Raw genomic sequence first — 25,249 nt, forward strand, 5'->3', positions numbered from 1 at the left:
GATAGAGTCCAGGCCTGGACCAAATAGAATCTTTCCCTGACACGGAAGAGAAAGCAATCTAGATTGGGACGTCATGTCAGCAGACCACGACATCAACCACAGGGCCCTTCGGGCCAGAACAGAAACCCTGATGTCTTGGCATTCAAGCAAATAATCTGCATATTAGCATCACAAATAAACAAATTAGCTACCCTCAGGGCCCTAATTCTTTCCTGTATCTCCTCTAGGGGAGTCTCCACCTCAACCATTTCTGACAGAGTCACACCAATAGGTAGTGGCTCCAGCCACCGCAGCGACCGCGGCTGCAGGTTGAAAAACGAACCCTGTGTGTTGAAACATCTTTCTTAACAGGGTCTCTAATTTCTTATCCATGGGTTCCTTAAAAGACTAACTATCCTCGAACGGGATAGTGGTGCGCTTAGCGAACGTGAAGATAGCTCCGTCTACCTTAGGGACAGATCCCCACAACTTTAGCTGATAGTCTGGAACCGGGAACAACTTTTCTCCAACATAGGTGTGTCCGGTCCACGGCGTCATCCTTACTTGTGGGATATTCTCTTCCCCAACAGGAAATGGCAAAGAGCCCAGCAAAGCTGGTCCACCACATGATCCCTCCTAGGACTCCGCCTACCCTCCAGTCATTCTCTTTGCCGTTGTACAGGCAACATCTCCACGGAGATGGCTTAGAGTTTTTTAGTGTTTAAACTGTAGTTTCTTATTATTCAATCAAGAGTTTGTTATTTTAAAATAGTGCTGGTATGTACTATTTACTCTGAAACAGAAAGAGATGAAGATTTCTGTTTGTAAGAGGAAAATGATTTTAGCAACCGTTACTAAAATCCAAGGCTGTTCCACCAAGGACTGTTGAGAGGATTTAACTTCAGTTGGGGGGAACAGTGAGCAGTCTTTTGCTGCTTGAGGTATTACACATTCTAACAAGAGACGTGTATGCTGGAAGCTGTCATTTTCCCTATGGGATCCGGTAAGCCATGTTATTCAGAAAGTAAATAAGGCTTCACAAGGGCTTATTAAGACTGTAGACTTTTTCTGGGCTAAATCGATTCATATATTACACATATTTAGCCTTGAGGAATCATTTAATATGGGTATTTTGGTAAATAATATCGGCAGGCACTGTTTTAGACACCTTATTCTTTAGGGGCTTTTCCCTAATCATAGGCAGAGCCTCATTTTCGCCGCGCCGGTATTGCGCACTTGTTTTTGAGAGGCATGACATGCAGTCCGCATGTGTGAAGGAGCTCTGATACATAGAAAAGACTTTCTGAAAGGCATCATTTGGTATCGTATTCCCCTTTGGGCTTGGTTGGGTCTCAGCAAAGCAGATACCAGGGACTGTAAAGGGGTTAAAGTTAAAAACGGCTCCGGTTCGTATTTTAAGGGTTAAAGCTTCCAATTTGCGTGTGCAATTCTTTTAAGGCTTTAAGACACTGTGGTGAAAATTTGGAGAATTTTGAACAATTCCTATCATACTTTTCGCAATTGCAGTAATAAAGTGTGTTCAGTTTAAAATTTAAAGTGACAGTAACGGTTTTATTTTAAAAACGTTTTTTGTACTTTGTTATCAAGTTTATGCCTGTTTAACATGTCTGAACTACCAGATAGACTGTGTTCTGAATGTGGGGAAGCCAGGGTTCCTTCTCATTTAAATAAATGTGACTTTATGTGACACTGAAACATGAATGCCCAAGATGATTCCTCAAGTGAGGGGAGTACGCATTGGTACTGCATCATTCCCCTCCTTCGTCTACACGAGTCCTTGCCCCACTCAGGAGGCCCCTAGTACATCTAGCGCGCCAATACTCCTTACTATGCAACAATTAACGGCCCCTGTAATGGATAATTCTATCAAAAACATTTTAAGCCAAACATGCCACTTCATCGACGTAAGCGCGACTGCTCTGTTTTAGATACTGAAGAGCATGAGGACGCTGATGATAATGGTTCTGAAATACCCCCCTACACCAGTCCTGAGGGGGCCAGGGAGGTTATGTCCTGAGGGAGAAATTTCAGATTCAGGGAAAATTTCTCCAACAAGCTGAACCCGATGTGATTACATTTAAATTTAAGTTGGAACATCTCCGCGCTCTGCTTAAGGAGGTATTATCCACTCCTGGATGATTGTGAGACTTTTGATCATCCCAGAGAAACTATGTAAAATGGACAAGTTTCCTAGAGTCCCGGGGCTCCCAGAAGCTTTTCCTATACCCCCAAGCGGGGTGGCGGACATTGTAAATAAAGAATGGGAAAGGCCCGGTATACCTTCGTCCCTCCCCCCATATTTAAAAAATTGTTTCCTAATGGTCGACCCCAGAAAGGACTTATGGCAGACAGTCCCAAGGTCGAGGGAGCGGTTTCCTACTTTAAACAAACGCACCACTATACCATAGAAGATAGTTGTGCCTTTCAAAGATCCTATGGATAAAAATTAGAAGGTTTGCTTAAAAAGATGTTTGTTCAGCAAGGTTACCTTCTACAACCATTTCATGCATTGTCCCCTGTCACTACAGCCGCGTGTTTCTGTTCGATGAACTAGTTAAGGCGATCGATAGTGATTCTCCTCTTATGAGGAGATTATGGACAGAATCCGTGCTCTCAAATTGGCTAATTCTTTCACCCTAGACGCCACTTTGCAATTGTCTAGGTAGCGGCGAAAAATTCTGGGTTTGCTATTGTGGCGCGCAGAGCGCTTTGGTTGAAATCTTGGTCAGCGGATGCGTCTTCCAAGACAAACTACTTAACATTCCTTTCAAGGGGAAACGCTGTTTGGCCTGACCTTGAAAGAGATTATCTCTGATATCACTGGGGTAAGGGCCACGCCCTTCCTCAGGATAGGTCTTTCAAGGCCAAAAATAAACCTAATTTTCGTCCCTTTCGTAGAAACGGACCAGCCCCAAGTGCTACGTCCTCTAAGCAAGAGGGTAATACTTCTCAAGCCAAGCCAGCCTGGAGACCAATGCAAGGCTGGAACAAGGGAAAGCAGGCCAAGAAACCTGCCACTGCTACCAAGACAGCATGAAATGTTGGCCCCCGATCCGGGACCGGATCTGGTGGGGGGCAGACTCTCTCTCTTCGCTCAGGCTTGGGCAAGAGATGTTCTGGATCCTTGGGCACTAGAAATAGTCTCCCAAGGTTATCTTCTGGAATTCAAGGGGCTTCCCCCAAGGGGGAGGTTCCACAGGTCTCAATTGTCTTCAGACCACATAAAAAGACAGGCATTCTTACATTGTGTAGAAGACCTGCTAAAAATGGGAGTGATTCATCCTGTTCCATTAGGAGAACAAGGGATGGGGTTCTACTCCAATCTGTTCATAGTTCCCAAAAAAGAGGGAACGTTCAGACCAATCTTAGATCTCAAGATCTTAAACAAGTTTCTCAAGGTTCCATCGTTCAAGATGGAAACCATTCGAACAATTCTTCCTTCCATCCAGGAAGGTCAATTCATGACCACGGTGGATTTAAAGGATGCGTATCTACATATTCCTATCCACAAGGAACATCATCGGTTCCTAAGGTTCGCATTCCTGGACAAGCATTACCAGTTCGTGGCGCTTCCTTTCGGATTAGCCACTGCTCCAAGGATTTTCACAAAGGTACTAGGGTCCCTTCTAGCGGTGCTAAGACCAAGGGGCATTGCAGTAGTACCTTACTTGGACGACATTCTGATTCAAGCGTCGTCCCTTCCTCAAGCGAAGGCTCACACGGACATAGTCCTGGCCTTTCTCAGATCTCACGGATGGAAAGTGAACGTGGAAAAGAGTTCTCTATCTCCGTCGACAAGGGTTCCCTTCTTGGGAACAATAATAGACTCCTTAGAAATGAGGATTTTTCTGACAGAGGCCAGAAAAACAAAACTTCTAAACTCTTGTCGGACACTTCATTCCGTTCCTCTTCCTTCCATAGCGCAGTGCATGGAAGTAATAGGTTTGATGGTAGCGGCAATGGACATAGTTCCTTTTGCGCGCATTCATCTAAGACCATTACAACTGTGCATGCTCAGTCAGTGGAATGGGGACTATACAGACTTGTCTCCGAAGATACAAGTAAATCAGAGGACCAGAGACTCACTCCGTTGGTGGCTGTCCCTGGACAACCTGTCACAAGGGATGACCTTCCGCAGACCAGAGTGGGTCATTGTCACGACCGACGCCAGTCTGATGGGCTGGGGCGCGGTCTGGGGATCCCTGAAAGCTCAGGGTCTTTGGTCTCGGGAAGAATCTCTTCTACCGATAAATATTCTGGAACTGAGAGCGATATTGAAAGCTCTCAAGGCTTGGCCTCAGCTAGCGAAGGCCAAGTTCATACGGTTTCAATCAGACAACATGACGACTGTTGCGTACATCAACCATCAGGGGGGAACAAGGAGTTCCCTGGCGATGGAAGAAGTGACCAAAATCATTCAATGGGCGGAGACTCGCTCCTGCCACCTGTCTGCAATCCACATCCCAGGAGTGGAAAATTGGGAAGCGGATTTTCTGAGTCGTCAGACATTGCATCCGGGGGAGTGGGAACTCCATCCGGAAATCTTTGCCCAAATCACTCAACTGTGGGGCATTCCAGACATGGATCTGATGGCCTCTCGTCAGAACTTCAAGGTTCCTTGCTACGGGTCCAGATCCAGGGATCCCAAGGCGACTCTAGTAGATGCACTAGTAGCACCTTGGACCTTCAAACTAGCTTATGTATTCCCGCCGTTTCCTCTCATCCCCAGGCTGGTAGCCAGGATCCATCAGGAGAGGGCGTCGGTGATCTTGATAGCTCCTGCGTGGCCACGCAGGACTTGGTATGCAGATCTGGTGAATATGTCATCGGCTCCACCATGGAAGCTACCTTTGAGACGAGACCTTCTTGTTCAAGGTCCGTTCGAACATCCGAATCTGGTCTCACTCCAGCTGACTGCTTGGAGATTGAACGCTTGATTTTATCAAAAAGAGGGTTCTCAGATTCTGTTATTGATACTCTTGTTCAGGCCAGAAAGCCTGTAACTAGAAAATTTACCACAAAATATGGAAAAAATATATCTGTTGGTGTGAATCTAAAGGATTCCCCTGGGACAAGGTAAAGATTCCTAAGATTCTATCCTTTCTCCAAGAAGGATTGGAGAAAGGATTATCTGCAAGTTCCTTGAAGGGACAGATTTCTGCCTTGTCTGTGTTACTTCACAAAAAGCTGGCAGCTGTGCCAGATGTTCAAGCCTTTGTTCAGGCTCTGGTTAGAATCAAGCCTGTTTACAAACCTTTGACTCCTCCTTGGAGTCTCAACTTAGTTCTTTCAGTTCTTCAGGGGGTTCCGTTTGAACCCTTACATTCCGTTGATATTAAGTTATTATCTTGGAAAGTTTTGTTTTTGGTTGCAATTTCTTCTGCCAGAAGAGTTTCAGAATTATCTGCTCTGCAGTGTTCTCCTCCTTATCTGGTGTTCCATGCAGATAAGGTGGTTTTACGTACTAAACCTGGTTTTCTTCCAAAAGTTGTTTCTAACAAAAACATTAACCAGGAGATAGTCGTGCCTTCTTTGTGTCCGAAACCAGTTTCGAAGAAGGAACGTTTGTTGCACAATTTGGATGTTGTTCGCGCTCTAAAATTCTATTTAGATGCTACAAAGGATTTTAGACAAACATCTTCCTTGTTTGTTGTTTATTCTGGTAAAAGGAGAGGTCAAAAAGCAACTTCTACCTCTCTCTCTTTTTGGATTAAAAGCATCATCAGATTGGCTTACGAGACTGCCGGACGGCAGCCTCCTGAAAGAATCACAGCTCATTCCACTAGGGCTGTGGCTTCCACATGGGCCTTCAAGAACGAGGCTTCTGTTGATCAGATATGTAGGGCAGCGACTTGGTCTTCACTGCACACTTTTACCAAATTTTACAAGTTTGATACTTTTGCTTCTTCTGAGGCTGTTTTTGGGAGAAAGGTTTTGCAAGCCGTGGTGCCTTCCGTTTAGGTTACCTGACTTGTTCCCTCCCTTCATCCGTGTCCTAAAGCTTTGGTATTGGTTCCCACAAGTAAGGATGACGCCGTGGACCGGACACACCTATGTTGGAGAAAACAGAATTTATGTTTACCTGATAAATTACTTTCTCCAACGGTGTGTCCGGTCCACGGCCCGCCCTGGTTTTTTAATCAGGTCTGATAATTTATTTTCTTTAACTACAGTCACCACGGTATCATATGGTTTCTCCTATGCAAATATTCCTCCTTAACGTCGGTCGAATGACTGGGGTAGGCGGAGCCTAGGAGGGATCATGTGACCAGCTTTGCTGGGCTCTTTGCCATTTCCTGTTGGGGAAGAGAATATCCCACAAGTAAGGATGACGCCGTGGACCGGACACACCGTTGGAGAAAGTAATTTATCAGGTAAACATAAATTCTGTTTTTAAAAGAAGAAGAAGGGGAAAAAAGACGATCCAAGTCTCTCCTATTCGTTCTTAATAATATTTGCCATCTTTACGGGCCGGGAAAGTCTGGGGCACTACCCTGTCCTCATAAACCTTATCTAGCTTAGGAATAGAAGGTTCCACCGGTAACTTCGGTTCCGGAACCTTTAGAGTAGCCAACACTTATTTTAATAAAATGTGTCAATTCTCCATCCTAAACCTAAAGTCTGGTTCCTTCACAGCCGGAGGTTTAGAGGCCGCAGATTCCGACCCAGAGAGAGAGAGAGTCCTCCGAATTTTTGAAATCCTCTGCATCAGCGGATAATCTAGTCTCAGATAAATCCAACGGAGTAAATGACCCCTGGGAAGGAAAGCAATGTTTAACCTTTTGTTTGCACTTAGCCAGGCGAGGTAAAGCACTAAAGACCGCAGACACCGCCATTTGCAACTGCTCAGCAAAATCAGGCGGCAACATGCCCCCTTCCGCAGGAGGATTAGAAGTGCACTGGGGAGCTGCATGTGTAATCGGAGATGGACGGCTCAGTGGTACTAAACATTTTATTTCTTTTAGCTAACACTATTTTATTGAGGCATGTGGAACATAGTTGAGCAGGTGGGTATACCAAGGCCTCCTTCCAATAAACACAGGCATTAGAGTTGGGTAAAGAGGGAGTACCCTCTAACATATCAGAGTCCTCCATAGCTTGCACCTTTAATATGGACTTTAATAAGATTAAAAAGGCACCTTTATACTTCCAATGGCCGGGGCACTCACCACCTCCTATGACCCAGGCCCACAGAGAAACTCCCTTTCGTCTCCTGCAACCAACAGTCAGGAAACGAAGAGGAAGAAGCCACACCCGGTCACATGGAGTGCAGTGCAGGACCACCCCTGCAGTCAGGAAAAAGCATGCCAAGTAAACAGGCTGCGCAGTAATTCAGGGAGGAAAAATCCTGACTGTTCCACATTGCCCGAGCCACATCTCACATATGTCACAGAAAAAACACAATAAAGCAATCATGTATACATCCCCCCCTGTTCAATAATCACCTTCCGGAGATATTAAATCTGGATTCTATACAGATAAAAGGAGCCATACTGTGACTCTGTCTTCTTGCGTTATCATTACATATATAAAAAATGAAACAATCTTACCAGAATCAACGCCGTGGAACAGGAACACAGCCTCTTAAGTTTGACAGTGTGTAGCATCACTCCTGACATGGACTTGAGTGAAGAAAGCAGGCAGCGAAACTCGTCAATGCTGATTGCTTAAGGAGCTGTTAATATTTGTCGGGATGGTTTCGCAGAAAGACTCTCCCTGCATCTCCGGACTCTTTCATCCATGCTCTCACTGAGAGGCTGATAGGACTACTTAAAACTCCAGTCCCATCTTGAAGAGTACTACCCTCCATAAGAGACTACTCCAAAATCTTCTGATACTTCTCTGCCAACCTCCTGTGACGAAAGGCAAAGAATGACTGGGGCATGAGGGGAGTGGGGGAGGTATTTAAGCCTTTGGCTGGGGTGTCTTTGCCTCTTCCTGGTGGCCAGGTTCTGTATTCCCACAAGTAAGGAATGAAGCTGTGGACTCTCTTTGTATTAGATGGAAAAGGAGAAACTGAGGCTGACTGCGACTACCATCTACACTAATTATAACACTAATTATAACCATTTTTTTTTCCATTTTGAAGAAATTGTTAAGCCTTGTCTCCAAATGTTTGCAAGATGTCTTGGTGATAAAAAAAATTGAAAAAAAAAGTGGATGAAATTGGTCTGTCAAAGCAAACCGTAAAGTCATCCCTAGAAAATCTGCAAGTCGATTCTACTAATGTCACCAGTGTAGTGTTTGTACTGACAGAGCACCGTCAATGATAGGTAAAGTAGCTGGGACTGCAACTTTGCTTAAAATCTTTTTAGGTCTCCTTCTACTAAAATATCACTGTATTATACACCAAGAGTCACTGTGTGGAAAAACGTTACATTTGCAGCATGTTATGCTACCGGTTGTGAAATGCTTGAATAAAATGAGATCAAGAGGATTAAACAGAAGAGAATTGGAATATGATGATCTCATCCTTCATTGTGAGGAGCGCTAGATTTCTAGAGGACAGGTTTCTCAGTAGATTTTGGAAACTGAAAAATAGTGTTCATAATTTTCTAGAATAGAAGAATGAGGTGCCTGATGAAATAGTGCTTTAATGTGATAACAAATGGCTATTTGATTTAGCATTTTTAGTTGATTGATGTTACCAGCAATCTCAATGATTTCAATTTTAAACTGCAGGGCAAGGACACATTGTTTCCTGGCTTAGTAAATTATATTAATGCATTCAATATGAAGTTAAAACTGTTTACCTCTCAGTTAGAAAATGAGGATTTGAGCCAGTTTCCGCATCTAAAAGAACAGAGTGAATGTGATGAAGATAATGGCAATTTTACAGAATATATTATAAAAATCCGATTATTGCGACGGGGCGGAGAATGCGGGCATCCAAGATGGCCGCACCACACTGAAGCTCCTCACACTGACTAGGTAGAAGCCCGCTTAAAATCCTGTATTAAGACAGAATGTGCCGATCTGAAGATGGAAATGAATGAGCTGGGATTCAGAGTGGAGACCGCAAATAATTAGTCAAGGAAATGGACACAATGTCTCAAACAATTACCTATCAGCAATCTCAGATCCTGGATCTTGAGACCAAAATAGACGACATTGAGAACCGGACAAGGAGGAACAACCTCCACATACAAGGGGTACCTGAAACTATACTGGGTGAGGTCATCCATGAATATCTACAGGGCCTATTTCAATCCCTAGCCATTGCCAACTCTGTCATTATATCTGAAGTCTCCCTAGAGAGAGAGCTCACAGAGCATTACGTCCCGAACCAGGTGAGAATCAACCTCCTAGGGATATCATAATTTGTTGGCAAAGTTTTTATGACAGAGAAAGAATCCTAAACTTTACTTAAGCTCAACAGAACTTTTCACACATTGGAGCGAAAATCCAGATATACCAAGACCTATCTGCAAGAACTTTGCAAAAAAGAAAAGAGGTTGCCCATCAAACAAGCAAAGAAGAAGCAGTGCCTCACAACACAAAGCCAGACGGAGGTTACTTGAGAACTCTCAACTTCACCTATGAATTAGAATCTTGAACTTTCCAGCAAACTGACAACCTGTAGGGTAGATATGAAAATTGTCGTTCCAATTTTTTCTATGTTCTCTTCTATTTTTTTGTTCCTTACAACGTTATTGATGTGCGAACTTACTGAGAAACTATCACATCAGATGTTATATTTTATTGTAGTTAGAATATGTTCAAAATAAGTAGTTTATTATGAAGGTTGGACGCTTAGCCTTAGAAATACGTCTCACAATTACACTCTTAATGTAACGGAGGCAAGGTTTCTGCTATAACGTGAACAGTCCCTCTTAGTTAAATTCATTTTCTTCATTTAACTGTTTTTATTCTTGTTAGTATCTAACAAATAAGTTGATCAATCCGGAACACTCTGAAATACGGAAATATAACCCTAACATATTGCTTGGCCTACCACAACCCCTATTAACCCTACCCCTACCCTTAAGTGACCAGTGCCACTAAACCACACACATCCTAGTATATTAGGCTTGTAGATCCTGACACATTGAGCAATAAGCTACAACATATCCCACTTAGATATGACCCACTTAGAATCATGCTTCCAAATAGCCACCCAAAATGTCAAGGGGTTTCTCCCACCGGAGAAACGTTCAATTGCTTTTCACGACTTTCATAAAAGACGAATAGATATAATTATGTTACAAGAAACACATTTTAAGAAAACTAACGAACCAACATTATCAAATCTTTACTTTGACCAACATTTTTAAGTTCTGGCTCAGACAAGAAAAATGGAGTCAGTATTTCATTCAGAAAGTGAACCTAATTCGAACTCTTACAAAAATATCAGGACCCTGAAGGGAGGATACTGATACTAGTAAGACTCTATTATGGCAGACCCCTCACTTTAGTAAACTTTAACGCCCCTAACCGACCAGTTCCTTCCTTTTTCTGCAGAGCCACAAACCAAATATTAGACATCACTAAAGGCCCTATAGTAATAGGAGGAGATCTTAACTTTCCTATATGCCCAGCACTGGATACCTCCACAGGGACTTCATATATTCGTAACAGTCAAATAAAGGCCAACTGGCAATCCTTACAATCTATCCACCTTTTTGATACATGGAGAACTACACATCCACACACCAAAGACTGTACCTTCTTCTCTCACCCCCAACACACCTACAACCGTCTGAACTACATTTTCTGTGACCAAAACACCCTGTCAACGCTCATAGACTCTAAAATATCACACACGACATGGTCAGACCACAGTATGGTAATAAGCACTTTCGCCTGGTCTTCCAAACCCAAACATCATCAACACTGGAGATTGAATGACTATATCTATTCAGACCCCCAAGCACTAACATTAATATCCATAAAAACAAATTCTTCTTCAATGCTCCCATAGACACATCCGCGGTAAATAACTTGGAGGCATATAAGTGTTACATAAGAGGGGAAGTAATGCAATACACACATAAACAGCGCACACTAAGGGCTGCACACTATAATACACTAACTGCATCAATCCTCAAAGCGGAGACATCACTTAAAAAACAGCCTCAATCTCCACATCTGCTCACATAAATGCAGCAAGCAAGGGAGGATTTACATAACTACCGTATTAAACAAGCACATATGAGATCGCTCACAACAAAAGCTAAATTTTTCTTTACAAACAATAAGGCCGGTCGTCTGATGGCTAGATCTTTAAAAAAAGAGGAAATAACACCTTTATCAAACAAATCAAAGGATCGTCGGGAAACACTAACCTACATACGGCGGGTATAGCAGACGAGTTTGTCAACTATTACACCTCACTTTATAACTTACCAGCACCAAACCCAAAGACCAAAGCTATAATTATCTCACTAACCATCCAACTACCCAACGTTGGCTACGGACAACTAACTCTCCAAGAAATACATGAAGCTATTAAAATTCTACCCACTGGGCAAATTCCCCTGTCCCAGATGGGTTAACTCCAAAATTCTTCAATCTATTCAAAACACGTCTAAGCCCACATCTCTTAGCAATGTATCAATCAATAGACAAAAAATACAACCCTTTTTCACAAACTCTCCTAGAAGCCACAATCTCGGTAATTCCCAAACCCAGTAAAACACATGATCAAGTATCTAACTAGCCAATATCCTTGATAAACATAGACATGAAGATAATATGCCAAAGATTTTAGCGATGCAAATAAACAAAATTTTACCCCCACATATCCATACCGACCCAGGGTCGGATTTTATCCCGGAAGAGAGGCTAAAGACAATACCATTAGAGGTGTTACAGACCCATTACTACAAGCTACAGAGTCAGACAACACCACTAGTAATACTCTCGACTGACGCTGAAAAGACTTTGTGACAGGGTGTGAACTGGAACTTTACGTGGTCCGCCCTGTCGAAATTTGGCTTTCCTAATATATTCTTAGTCGAATACAGGCTTTATACCATAACCCATCGGCCAGAGTAACGCAACGGTATGCTTTCCATAGCTTTCCCTATAAATAATGGTACCAGGCAAGGATACCCCCTATCCTCTATGTGATTTGCTCTTGACGGTCGAAATTTTGCAACACACAATCAGAAACAACCCCCAACATAATAGGAGTAGACTTTGAGGCCCAATATATCAGAAATGTCTGCTTTATGCTGATGATAATCATATTTACACTAAAACCCCACACTCATTTTATTACTTCCCTCATAGAGGTACCTTGATACATATAAACAAATATCCAACTTCTCAACAACATGGATAAATAATTTCCTTATGTCAATGAATTTTTCAGCTGAAGTCACTCAATACCTAACCACCAACACAGCTTTCCTGATTAAAACAAAATAAATTACCTAGGGATATATTATACCCCCAAACAACTTAGACCTATTTGATCTTAACTATACTTGCGCTTATTAAAAGAAACTCACAAACTTCTAACTACATGGCATAGACAGGGACATTTATAATGGATGGGACGAGCCAACACCATCAAAATGACTCTTCTACCTACAATTTCTATACTTGTTTCAGGTCTTACCACTCGAGATAGCACTCTAACACAACAGCAAAACGCTCTTTTGAACATTTCATATGGGTCCCAACAAAGACCTTGAGTGTTGAGACAAACATTATATCTCAGTAGAGATAATGGGAGTTCCTAATCTAACTAATTATTACAGATCAGCTCATCTTGCAAGGATAGTTGCATGGAACCATCAACAGCCCGCCCTCCTAACCATGGGTTTTAACTAGAATCCTCCCTCGTCAAAGGAACACCCCCTAGGAGAACTCTGTTGGATCCCATCAAAATATAGAACACCTCACATTTCACCTAATTATTATATAGCAAACACTCTAAGAATATGGGATAAGCCTAATTCACTACACTAAAAATATCTCAAGCCAGATATCCCCTCTAACACCACTCTTAAATAATCCAACCTTTATGCAACTTGCAACAATTCAAACTCTCTGCATAGCAGAAAAGCCTCAAATGTACAAGTTTACCCTATAGACCAAAGGAGGGTCAATTCTGTCCTCAAGTTGACTCTCTGAAACAATAGGTCCACCTTTTCACAGATTGTTCCCCCTAACTTACAAGCACGACAATGCCATCTTTCACTAACCCGCATAAAGCAGACCTAACAAGATCTCTTACCCCCCCTTTGAATCGCTCTTGCACAAATCAAACCCTACTTAAATCCCATATCTCCCTAATATACAAAATCCTAAGAGGGTCATTCCCCTCTAACACCGCCCAACATAATATCACCAAAATAGGAGAAAAGTGACAGACACTCAATGGAATCATATATTTAGTGTAAAATAAGAAATCCTCCATCTCATTAGTTATAGCAGAACTTAACTATAAGATACTTTCAAGGTGATACCTCACACCTCTGAGATTACGTAGTATATTTCCTAGCACGTCCTCACTATGTTGGAGACACTGTGGGGAAGTAGGCACAATGTCACATATATGGTGGTCATGTCCCTTACTGAAATCCTTTTGGGAATAGTCACTAAATATAATAATGACACATTAGGAATGCAGTTTAATTCTCACCCCCGTCCATGATCCTCTTAAACCACTTACCTAAAATTACATGCCACTACCATAAGAAAATTACTCTTATATATGCTTAACTGTGGTTAAAGAGGTTAATACCCTCGTTTATGGAAGAAAACTCAAACTGCCACCATACGTATGTGGCTCAAAGAAATTGGACCATATCCTAGCCATAGAAAAGATTCATTATAGTTATTTAGGGAAGTCAGGATTATATTTTGGATATTTTTGCTTCTTTGGGAGCAAAAATCCCCCCCTCCTTCCCGAGTAGGTCTAATAAAAACTAAACAGATACAAAACTCTTTTTTATAATTACTTTACACAATAGGTTGTGACTTAAGAGCACTTTGACTTTCTAATATAAACTTTCTAATTGTTTCAATTGTTTGAAAAAAATATTGTTTTTTATGTTCTATGACAATCCTGTTTCAGAGAGTTGTATTGTATGTTTTACCTGAGTAATCAATACCAGGAAAAGAATGGACTAAACCTAATAGAAGAACTCTAAAGACTCTAAACCTTATAACACAACTTGGAGAGAACGTGCAATGCTTACCTGTCAATATTTCCTTTATTTTTCTGTATATGCTTGATTTATTGCTGTTAAATTATTAACTCCAATAAAAAAAAAATCATAAAAATAAATAAAAAATCAGATTATTGCAAGAGTCATTTGAAAGTCTTTTTCGTGATTTTGCTAATGAAGAAGACTGCATACTCCCATTTATAAACCCATTTTACTAAGTAAAGAATACAGTCTAAAGATGCCTAGTAACATACAAATTTAACTTATTGATTTTAAAACTAATTCATTATTGAAAAACAAATTTGATGAGCTTCCCTCAATCCCAAATGCTTCTGACATAATACATTTTTTGGGATAATTACTCTGTGACCACTTTCCAAAACTAAGAAAATTTGCCCAGAGTTATATTTGTCGTTTTGGAACAACGTACAGATGCGAACAAGCAATTAATTAAAAACAAACAGATGTCGTGAATGACTGATTAAAATTTGAAGAATTCTCAGCTTGGCGATATCAAAGCAGATTTAAAAGTCTTATTAAAGTAAGTAATGTTTATCTTGTCTTTATATTAAATAATTTCATGTAAAAATGCTAAATATGTCCATATTTACATATTTTTAAAGAAGTGAATGGGGGTACAAGTATTGTATGCTGCATTTGAACTAGAGCGTAAAAAATTGGCTCATGGAATGCAAAAGGTTGGCCACCCCACCTCTATCTGAATCATGAAAGTTTCCTATTTACTTCACTGTTCCTTTAATAAGAATATTAATAATTCTGTATTCCCTTCTCTTCTGAATTTAGATATATGGTTGATTTGACATTGTAACTGGCTTATTGAATGTCCCTCTTGAAAAAAATGAGCAGATACTGGTAATGTAAGATTTTTATTACATATCGAAGATTTATGTTTCTCTGGGTCGTTTCTCCAATATAACTATGCCCACATGGGCATTTAATAAATACAGTCGTATGCAAAAGTTTAGGCACCCCTGACAAATTCCATGATTTTCATTTATAAATAATTAGGTGTATACTATAGCGGAAATAAGGAAACTACTATCAGATGCAGTAATTAAAGCAGCTTACGATCTCAAAATAGGAGGGACTTCAGGGGAAAAGTTCTGCAACATCTGGAAGCTCTTTGCTTGCTCCCAGGGCAATGATTTTGTATATCACATAGAACAAATTATAAATATCAAGTTAAATTAGATCTATAGATCGGTCGAGATGGGGATGGGGGGGGGGAGTTAGAGAAGAACCCTTTTTTTTTTTTTTATTGTTTGTATGTGTGTGTGTGCCCGGGAAGATATTAGTTTGTTTTTTGCTGTTTTTTCTTCTTCTTTATTTCTTCCTCTGCTTAATTAGAATATAAAAGAGGGCCATATTTTTGGTGTATATGTCAATTTTGTTAGTTTGTTTTTTTCTTTTTCTCTGCTATTTTTTCTTGTTGTACAGATTCTTGCTTGTCATATGTAACATGTTTTATATATATTAATATAATAAAAATGTAAAAATAAATAAATAATTAGGTGTTTGGATCAGCAATTTCATTTTGATCTATCAAATAACTGAAGGACAGTAATAATTCAGTAGTAAAATGAGGTTTATTGTATTAACAGAAAATGTGCAATATGCATCAAAATGAAATTAGACAGGTGCATAAATTTAGGTACCCTTGTCATTTTGTTGATTTGAATACCTGTAACTACCTAGCACTGATTAATTGGAACACACAATTGGTTTGGTGAGCCCATTAAGCCTTGAACTTCATAGACAGGTGCATCCAAACATGAGAAAAGGTATTTAAGGTGGCCAATTGCAAGTTATTGTTCTCTTTCACTCTCCTCTGAAGAATGGCAACATGGGGGCCTCAAAACAACTCTCAAATGACCTGAAAACAAAGATTATTCAACATTATGGTTTAGGGTAAGGCTACAAAAAGCTATCACAGAGATTTAAGCTGTCAGTGTCCACTGTGAGGAACTTAGTGAGGAAATGGAAAACCACAGGCACAGTTCTTGTTAAGGCCAGAAGTAAAATATCAGAGAGGCAAAGGATGGTGAGAACAGTCAAAAACAGCCAGCAGACCATCTCCAAAGACATACAACATCATCTTGCTGCAGATGGTGTTACTGTGCATCGTTCAACAATTCAGCGTATGGGAGAGTGATGCGGAAGAAGCCTTTTCTGCACACGCGCCACAAACACTCAAGTCACTTGAGGTATGCAAATGCACATTTGGACAAGCCAGGTGCTGTGAACTGATGAAACAAAGATTGAGTTATTTGGTTGGGCCTGAGCGTTTGCAGAGTATTCGATCTCTCTAAGCTTCCATCTGTCTAAGTGACCATCTTTAAGTGAAAGCGCTGAGAATTAGACAAGAATTTCAACTGCACAAATTGCTACTTATTTAAGCTTAACATCTACTGAATCTAACCCTATTTCTCATTTACTTTCAGGTATGTCCCTTTAAAACCCTGTGTCTTTGCTGGATTTAAACACTGTTTCTTAACTCCTGTATGTCCCTTTAAAACCCAGTGTCTTTGCTGGATTTAAACACTGTTTCTTAACTCCTGGTATGTCCCTTTAAAACCCTGTGTCTTTGCTGGATTTAAACACTGTTTCTTAACTCCTGGTATGTCCCTTTAAAACCCTGTGTGATTGCTGGATTTAAACACTGTTTCTTAACTCCTGGTATGTCCCTTTAAAACCCTGTGTCTTTGCTGGATTTAAACGCTGTTTCTTAACTCCTGCAATTCTTAGTCTTCTCACCTGGGTTTAACTTATATCCCTGTCTCCAATCAATTAAACTCAGCTGTCTGCTGTAGCCTTATAAATTTTGGAGCAGTTAGGGGAGAACGTTTGCAGAGTATTCCATCTCTCTAAGCTTCCATCTGTCTAAGTGACCATCTTTAAGTGACAGCGCTGAGAATAGGCCCCTCTCTCCTTTCTTCACCATACCTTAGCTCTCACGAACTACTTTCTATTTTAAAATCTATGTCACTAAACTGCACCTCCTCACAGAAATGCCCCCACTGCTATAAATCTCATTCTCACCTACTCTTACTTTCCATCTTGATGCTATTAGCATCAGGCGACATCTCTCCAAATCCTGGGCCCACCCTCATTCCCACCATTACCCAATCCCAAACTCCATATAGAAACTTTAATAAAAGCAACACACATAACCTCATTTCCATCCAATGCATCCCACACGCATACACTCCTTTCACCTGCGCACTATGGAACTCTCGCTCTGTCTGCAACAAACTTACAGCAATTCATGACCTGTTTATATCAAATGCTTTCACCATTTTAGCAATTACAGAAACCTGGCTATCTCCTTCTGACACTGTTTCCATTGCTGCTCTCACACACGGTGGTCTTCACTTTAGCCATACCCCTAGGCAAGGTGAGAAACGTGGCAGCGGTGTTGGCATCCTGCTCTCCCCCTCCTGCACTTATCAATACCTACCTCCAATCCCATCTCTTTCCTTCTCCTTTGAAGTCCACTGTATTCGCCTGTTCTCCCCCCATCCCTAAAAGTGGCAGTCATCTATCGCCCTCCTGGACCAACCTCCCAATTCTTTGACAACTTCGCTGCCTGGCTTCCTCACTTTCTCTCTTCAAATATACCAACCCTAATTCTTGGGGACTTCAACATTCCCATTGACAACCCATCTGCCCCTGCTGCCTCTAAACTTCTTTCACTCACATCCTCTTTCGGTCTCTCACAATCCACCCTATCCCCGACTCACCGTGATGGACACTCCATCGACCTGGTATTTTCCTACCTCTGCTCTACATCTGACACCACCTGTCGCCCTTTTCCCATTTCAGACCATCACCTGGTCACCTATAATATTAATACAACAGCTAAACCCACTTCTCCATCCCGCCCCCGCACCTGTAGAAATACACATGCTGTGGATCCACTACAACTTTCAAAAATCATTCAAAATCTCCTCCCTTACACCTCCACTATAACCTGCCCTGATCTCGCTACAGCCCATTATAACAAAACTCTCTCCTCTGCATAAGACACACTTGCTGCACAAAACACCACGTCGTCAGTTACAGCCATGGCATGCTCAGCAAACACGCTATTTGCAAAAATGCTCCCGTACTGCTGAGCGTGTCTGGAGAAAAACTCACTCTGAGCCCGATTTCATACACTATAAGTTTATTCTTCGTTCAAACACGTCCGCCCTTCACTTAGCCAAGCAAACTTACTTCTCTTCTCTCATATATACTCTTTCCTCAAACCCTAAACGACTCTTCTCCACCTTTAACTCTCTCCTCTACCCACCTGCTCCACCACCCCACCTGTCTTTAGTGCTCAAGACCTGGCAGACTACTTTTTAAACAAAACACATACTATCCAAAGCAACATCCCAACACCAACCTGCAATACTCCAACAACAGGCCCAATTACTCCCTCTGCCACCCTCCTTAACTTCCATCCAACCACTGAGAATGAAGTTTCTTCCTTACTATCTTCCTCACGCCTCACTACCTGCCCACTCGACCCTATCCCTTCCCATCTAATACCCTCCCTATCTTCCACCCTCACTCCTGCTCTTACCCACATCTTTAACCTATCTCTCTCTACCGGCTCATTCCCATCTTCTTTCAAACACGCAAAAGTCACTCCCATACTTAAAAAACCCTCCCTCGACCCTAATTCTCCTGAAAGCTACCGCCCCATATCACTGCTTCCACTAACATCAAAACTCCTTGAAAAACTAGTTTACAATCGCCTAACCCACTTCCTATCCGTCAACTCCTTGCTTGACCCACTGCAATCCGGATTCCGCCCAAAACACTCAACTGAGACTGCCCTTACCAAGGTCACAAACGATCTTCTTTCTGCTAAAAATATTGGCCACTACTCTATACTCATCTTACTTGACCTCTCAGCTGCCTTCGACACAGTTGACCACCCCCTCCTCCTACAGACCCTTAGCTCTTTTGGCCTCTGTGACACTGCTCTTTCCTGGATTCACTCCTATCCTTCTCACAGGTCTTTTTCTGTGTCATTTGCCGGCCACTCCTCCTCTCCTATGCCTCTGTCTGTTGGAGTACCTCAAGGATCTGTTCTCTCCACTCCTGCTCTCTCTCCCTCTGTCCTCTCTCATGTCAGCAACTGCTTATCTGGTATTTCTTCCTGGATGGCCTCTCACTACCTAAAGATTAACATGTCCAAGACTGAGATCCTTCTTATCCCCCCCTCAAGCTCTACGCCGACTTCTGACTTCTCTATCCCTGTTGACGGCATCACCATTTTCCCATCGCCCCAAGTCCGCTGCCTCGGAGTCACACTTGACTCAAACCTATCCTTCATCCCCCATATCCAATCGCTTTCTACATCCTGCTGCAATCATCTACGCAATATTTCCAAAATTCGCCCTTTTCTGAGCACTGACACCACAAAGCAAATAATCCACTCCCTTGTTATCTCCCAACTTGACTACTGCAATAACCTACTCGCTGGCCTTCCTCTTTCCCGCCTCTCCCCCCTTCAATCCATCCTAAATGCCTCTGCCAGGCTGATCCACCTTTCCCGTCGATCTGTATCTGCTGCACCTCTCTGCGAGTCCCTTCATTGGCTCCCCATTCACAGCAGAATTAAATTCAAAATTCTCACCCTTACATACAAAACTCTCACCAACGCCACTCCCCTGTACCTATCCTCTCTAATACACAAGTATACTCCAGCCCGTCCGCTAAGATCCAATGACCTGCTCCTTGCATCCGCAACTATCACCTCCTCTCATGCTAGACTGCAGGACTTCTGTCGTGCAGCACCTACCCTCTGGAACACTCTCCCTCTCTGTCAGGCTTTGCCCTAATCTTTCTTCCTTTAAATGCTCCCTGAAGACTTTTCTGTTCAGGGAAGCCTACCACCCAACTCAATAATAAATTAATTTCACTTACCTAACATTTCCCTCATCTAACTCTGTATTAACATCCTTCTCAATCTTGCAGTCCTCACCTCCTGTTTCTCAACCTCCTACCCTTCTAGATTGTAAGTTCCCACGGGAATAGGGCCCTCAATCCCTCCTGTATGTGTTTGTAAATTTTGTCCTGTCTTTTACAAGTCTTGTATTGTTTTATTTAAATGAATTGTATCCATGGACAGCACTGCGGAATATGTTGGCGCTTAATAAATAAAGTATAATAATAATAATAATAATAACAAGGGGCATGGCGGCAAAACAACACAGCATTACAAGACAAACACTTGCTAGCCACAGTAAAATTGGGTGGATGTTCCATCATGCTGTGGGGCTGTGTGGCCAGTGCCAGTACTGGGAATCTTGTTAAAGTTGAGGGTCTCATGGATTCCACTCAATATCAGCAGATACTTGAGAATAATGTTGAGGAATCAGTCACAAAGTTGAAGTTACGCCGGGGCTGGATATTTCAAAAGACAACGACCCAAAACACTGCTCAAAATCTACTCTGGCATTTATGCAGAGGAACAAGTACAATGTTTTGGAATAGCCATCCCAGTCCCCAGACCTGAATATCATTGAAAATCTGTGGGGTGATTTGAAGCGGGCTGTCCATGCTCGGCAACCATCAAACCTAACTGAACTGGAGATGTTTTGCAAGGAGGAATGGTCCAAAATACCTTCATCCAGAATCCAGACACTCATTACAGGCTATAGGAAACGTCTAGAGGCTTTAATTTCTGTTAAAGGAGGCTCTACTAAATATTGATGCAATATTTCTGTTGGGGTGAACAAATTTATGCACCTGTCTAATTTCGTTTTGATGAATATTGCACATTTTCTGTTAATCCAATAAACCGAATTTCACTACTGAAATATTACTGTGTCCTTCAGTTATTTGATGGATCAAAATGAAATTGCTGATCCAAACACCCAATTATTTATAAATGAAATTCATGGAAATTGTCAGGGGTGCCTAAACTTTTGCATACGACTCTATGTAGCATAATCTGTTTGACGTATAAAAACGCCTGTATCTCACATTTGTCTTTGACATTAATCTCCGCTAAATGCTCAACTGTTAGCACGCTACTCATAATCTGGCCCTCAGAGAGACATACTTCTTTACTACAAGCAACAGACACCCTCCTTCCTGTGAATCCACTGCAAATCTGCAAGGTCTCCTAAAGAATTAAAAAATTGCAAATTTACCTTGATAGCCGTTTACCTCGCCACCATTTACACTGTTATAAAAGTTCAACTAACAAGTGTACACTTTGTGTGTTTATATAAAATTTTGTAAAGAATGGTAAAAATATGTTTTGCATGAAAAGGTTAAATACAGTAGAATGGAATAATCAATAAATACATAATAAAAAAAATGCAATATCAGTTACTCTCAATTTTAAAGAACAGTATATTTTTTATGACAAATTTTAAAATGTACTTCAAATTGCAGGCCCCCTGTATCATGTGACAGCCCTAAGCCAATCACATACTCATACACGTATATATACTGTGAACTCAGTAGTAGCCAGCACTTGAAAGCTTACATATAAAACCTGCATGCTCTATCTGAATCATGAAAGTTCAATTTCAATTGTCCCTTTAAGGTTAAGCTATTTTATTTTTAATTAAGCAAGTCTGTTTACAAGTGGACCTTAAAGAATGATTGCTCTCGCTTGATAACAAGTCTAAAAGCAAAAATAAATATACAATTCTTGGAAAAAGGTTCACTCATTTTACAAAAACAAACAAACACTTTAATACAATTTAAAATGTCCTCTTTTAAATGTATCAAAGAATAAAAATCCACTGTGTGTCCCTTTTACCATTGTTGGACTCTATGATGTAATTCTCAGCTGCTTATTTATCAATATGTATTTGTGTGTGGGGATTTGTGCGCTCTTTTATCTATTTTTAGTGTAGTGTAATGAGATGCCAACACCAAGGGTTGGATTTAGCATTAGGTATGTTGTTAATTAAGAGAAGCTGCACTCTGAAGGGCATCTGCCAGAATGGTATCTCATTTCACTACACAACCCACCCCACTTGCTGTGTGATGCAAAAATGGCTGCTGGGTTCAGCCAATCAGAAAATGCAGTACCGGATTAATTTGTCTTTTAAACTAAGGTATTTTTTACTCACTTTGCAGCTAGAGGTATTTGGGGAATAATATACTCTAATTTTGAGTTACTAGATGTAACTTTTAATGTCCTTTTAAAATGCATTAAATTCATAATAATAGAAGTTGCTTTAAAGGGGCAGTAAACTCAAAATTAAATTCTTGATTTAGATAAAGCATGCCATTTGAAATAATTTTTACTTATTTTATTAAAGTTGCTTACTTCTCTTAATATCCTTTGTTAAAGAGTAAACTTGTAGAATTTAAGAATGTTTAACTGATTAAACCAGCTGAAAAATGAGAGTTGTTTAATTTGGTTTTACCTGGAATCACTACTACAGCTGCTGTCTGCAAAATGGTCATATCCATCCCAGGAATTAAAATATCGAACAATTCTTGGATGATCTAGACGTGCCAGCGTTTTAACTTCTTCAGTGACTTTCCTAAAAACAAAACAAAACAAAAATGAAAAGAGGTGCAGTTACAAATAAGTCACCTAGGCACAAGCTTATGATTTGTCATGCTATGTACAGAAATATATACTGTATCTGGGAGGTGACCATATCAGAATTAAAGTGTAATTTATCATACCAAAAAACAAAATTTATGCTTATCAGATAAATTCCTTTATTTCCTGGCAGGTAAAGTCCACAACGTCATTCCTTACTGTTGGGAAATATAACATGTGGCCACCAGGAGGAGGCAAAGACACCCCAGCCAGAGGCTTAAATATCTCTCCCACTTCCCCTATTCTCCCAGTCATTCGGCTGAGGGAACAAGTTAAAGTAGTAGAAACATCAGGGTATAAAGGTGCCAGAAGAAAGTATAAAAACAGAATTTATATCTTACCTGATAAATTCCTTTCTCCTACGGTGTGTCCGGTCCACGGCTTCATCCTTACTTGTGGGAATATTCTCTTCCCTAACAGGAAATGGCAAAGAGGCACACAGCAAAAGCTGTCCATATAGCCCCTCCTCTGGCTCCGCCCCCAGTCATTCGACCGACGGTTAGGAGAAAAAGGAGAAACCATAGGGTGCCGTGGTGACTGTAGTGTATAGAATAAAAAATTTTGAAACCTGACTAAAAGCCAGGGTGGGCCGTGGACCGGACACACCGTAGGAGAAAGGAATTTATCAGGTAAGATATAAATTCTGTTTTCTCCTACATTGGTGTGTCCGGTCCACGGCTTTATCCTTACTTGTGGGAACCAATACCAAAGCTTTAGGACACGGATGAAGGGAGGGAACAAGTCAGGTAACCTAAACGGAAGGCACCACGGCTTGCAAAACCTTTCTCCCAAAAACAGCCTCCGAAGAAGCAAAAGTATCGAATTTGTAAAATTTGGTAAAAGTGTGCAGTGAAGACCAAGTCGCTGCCTTACAGATCTGATCAACAGAAGCCTCGTTCTTGAAGGCCCATGTGGAAGCCACAGCCCTAGTAGAGTGAGCTGTAATTCGTTCAGGAGGCTGCCGTCCGGCAGTCTCATAAGCCAATCGGATGATGCTTTTCAGCCAAAAGGAAAGAGAGGTAGCAGTAGCTTTCTGCCCTCTCCTCTTACCAGAATAAACGACAAACAAGGATGATGTTTGTCTGAAATCCTTTGTTGCTTCTAAATAGAATTTTAAAGCACGGACCACATCTAGGTTGTGTAACAAACGTTCCTTCTTCGAAACTGGATTCGGACACAGAGAAGGAACAACTATTTCCTGGTTAATATTCCTGTTGGAAACCACTTTTGGAAGAAAACCAGGCTTGGTACGTAAAACTACCTTATCTGTATGGAACACCAGATAGGGTGAAGTACACTGCAAAGCAAAGAATTCAGAAACTCTTCTAGCAGAAGAAATAGCAACCAAAAACAGAACTTTCCAAGATAGTAACTTAATATCTATGGAATGTAAGGGTTCAAACGGAACCCCTTGAAGAACTGAAAGAAGTAAGTTTAGACTCCATGGAGGAGTCATAGGTCTGTAGACAGGCTTGATTCTGACTAACGCCTGTACAAACACCTGTACATCTGGCACGGCTGCCAGTCGTTTATGCAACAAAACAGACAGAGCAGATATCTGTCCTTTTAAAGAGCTAGCTGACAAACCTTTATCCAAACCCTCTTGGAGAAAGGAAAGTATTCTAGGAATTTTGATTTTACTCCAAGAAAATCCTTTGGAATCGCACCAACGGATATACTTTAGCCATATCTTATGGTAAATTTTCCTAGTCACCGGTTTTCTGGCTTGAACCAGAGTATCTATAACCGAATCTGAAAACCCACGCTTAGATAGAATCAAGCGTTCAATTTCAAAGCAGTCAGTTGCAGAGAGACTAGATTTGGATGTCTGAATGGACCTTGTACTAGAAGATCCTGCCTCCAAGGTAGCTTCCATGGTGGAACCGATGACATATTCACCAGGTCTGCATACCAAGTCCTGCGTGGCCATGCAGGAGCTATTAGAATCACCGAGGCCTTCTCCTGTTTGATCCTGGCTACAAGCCTGGGAAGGAGAGGGAACGGTGGAAACACATAAGCCAGATTGAAAGACCAGGGCGCCACTAATGCATCCACCAGTGCCGCCTTGGGATCCCTGGATCTGGACCCGTAGCGAGGAACCTTGGAGTTCTGACGAGACGCCATCAGATCCATATCTGGAGTGCCCCATAGTTGGGTTAACTGGGCAAAGACCTCCGGGTGAAGTTCCCACTCCCCCGGATGGAAAGTCTGACGACTCAGAAAATCCGCCTCCCAGTTGTCTACTCCTGGGATGTGAATTGCAGATAGATGGCAGGAGTGATCCTCCGCCTATTTGATTATCTTGGATATCTCTCTCATCGCCAAGGAACTCTTTGTTCCCCCCTGATTATTGATGTACGCTACAGTCGTCATGTTGTCCGACTGAAATCTTATGAACCTGGCCTTCGCTAGATGAGGCCAAGCCAGGAGCGCATTGAATATCGCTCTCAGTTCCAAAATGTTTATCGGGAGAAGAGACTCTTCCCGAGACCATAGACCCTGAGCTTTCAGAGAGTCCCAGACCGCTCCCCAG

The 25,249-nt window shown here is 41.5% G+C and overlaps 1 protein-coding gene across 1 annotated transcript in view; it reads right to left on the reverse strand.

Moving 5' to 3' along the window:
• EIF2AK2 (eukaryotic translation initiation factor 2 alpha kinase 2) overlaps window positions 1-25,249 on the reverse strand; it is a 517,665-nt gene that overhangs the window by 40,184 nt on the left and 452,232 nt on the right. Inside the window, exon 15 of the mRNA XM_053712508.1 lies at window positions 22,532-22,651. Within this exon, the coding sequence (XP_053568483.1) occupies window positions 22,532-22,651 (120 nt within the window). The remainder of the gene's footprint in view (window positions 1-22,531; window positions 22,652-25,249) is intronic.

Source organism: Bombina bombina, chromosome 4 (assembly GCF_027579735.1).
Source record: "Bombina bombina isolate aBomBom1 chromosome 4, aBomBom1.pri, whole genome shotgun sequence".
Taxonomy (NCBI): domain Eukaryota; kingdom Metazoa; phylum Chordata; class Amphibia; order Anura; family Bombinatoridae; genus Bombina; species Bombina bombina.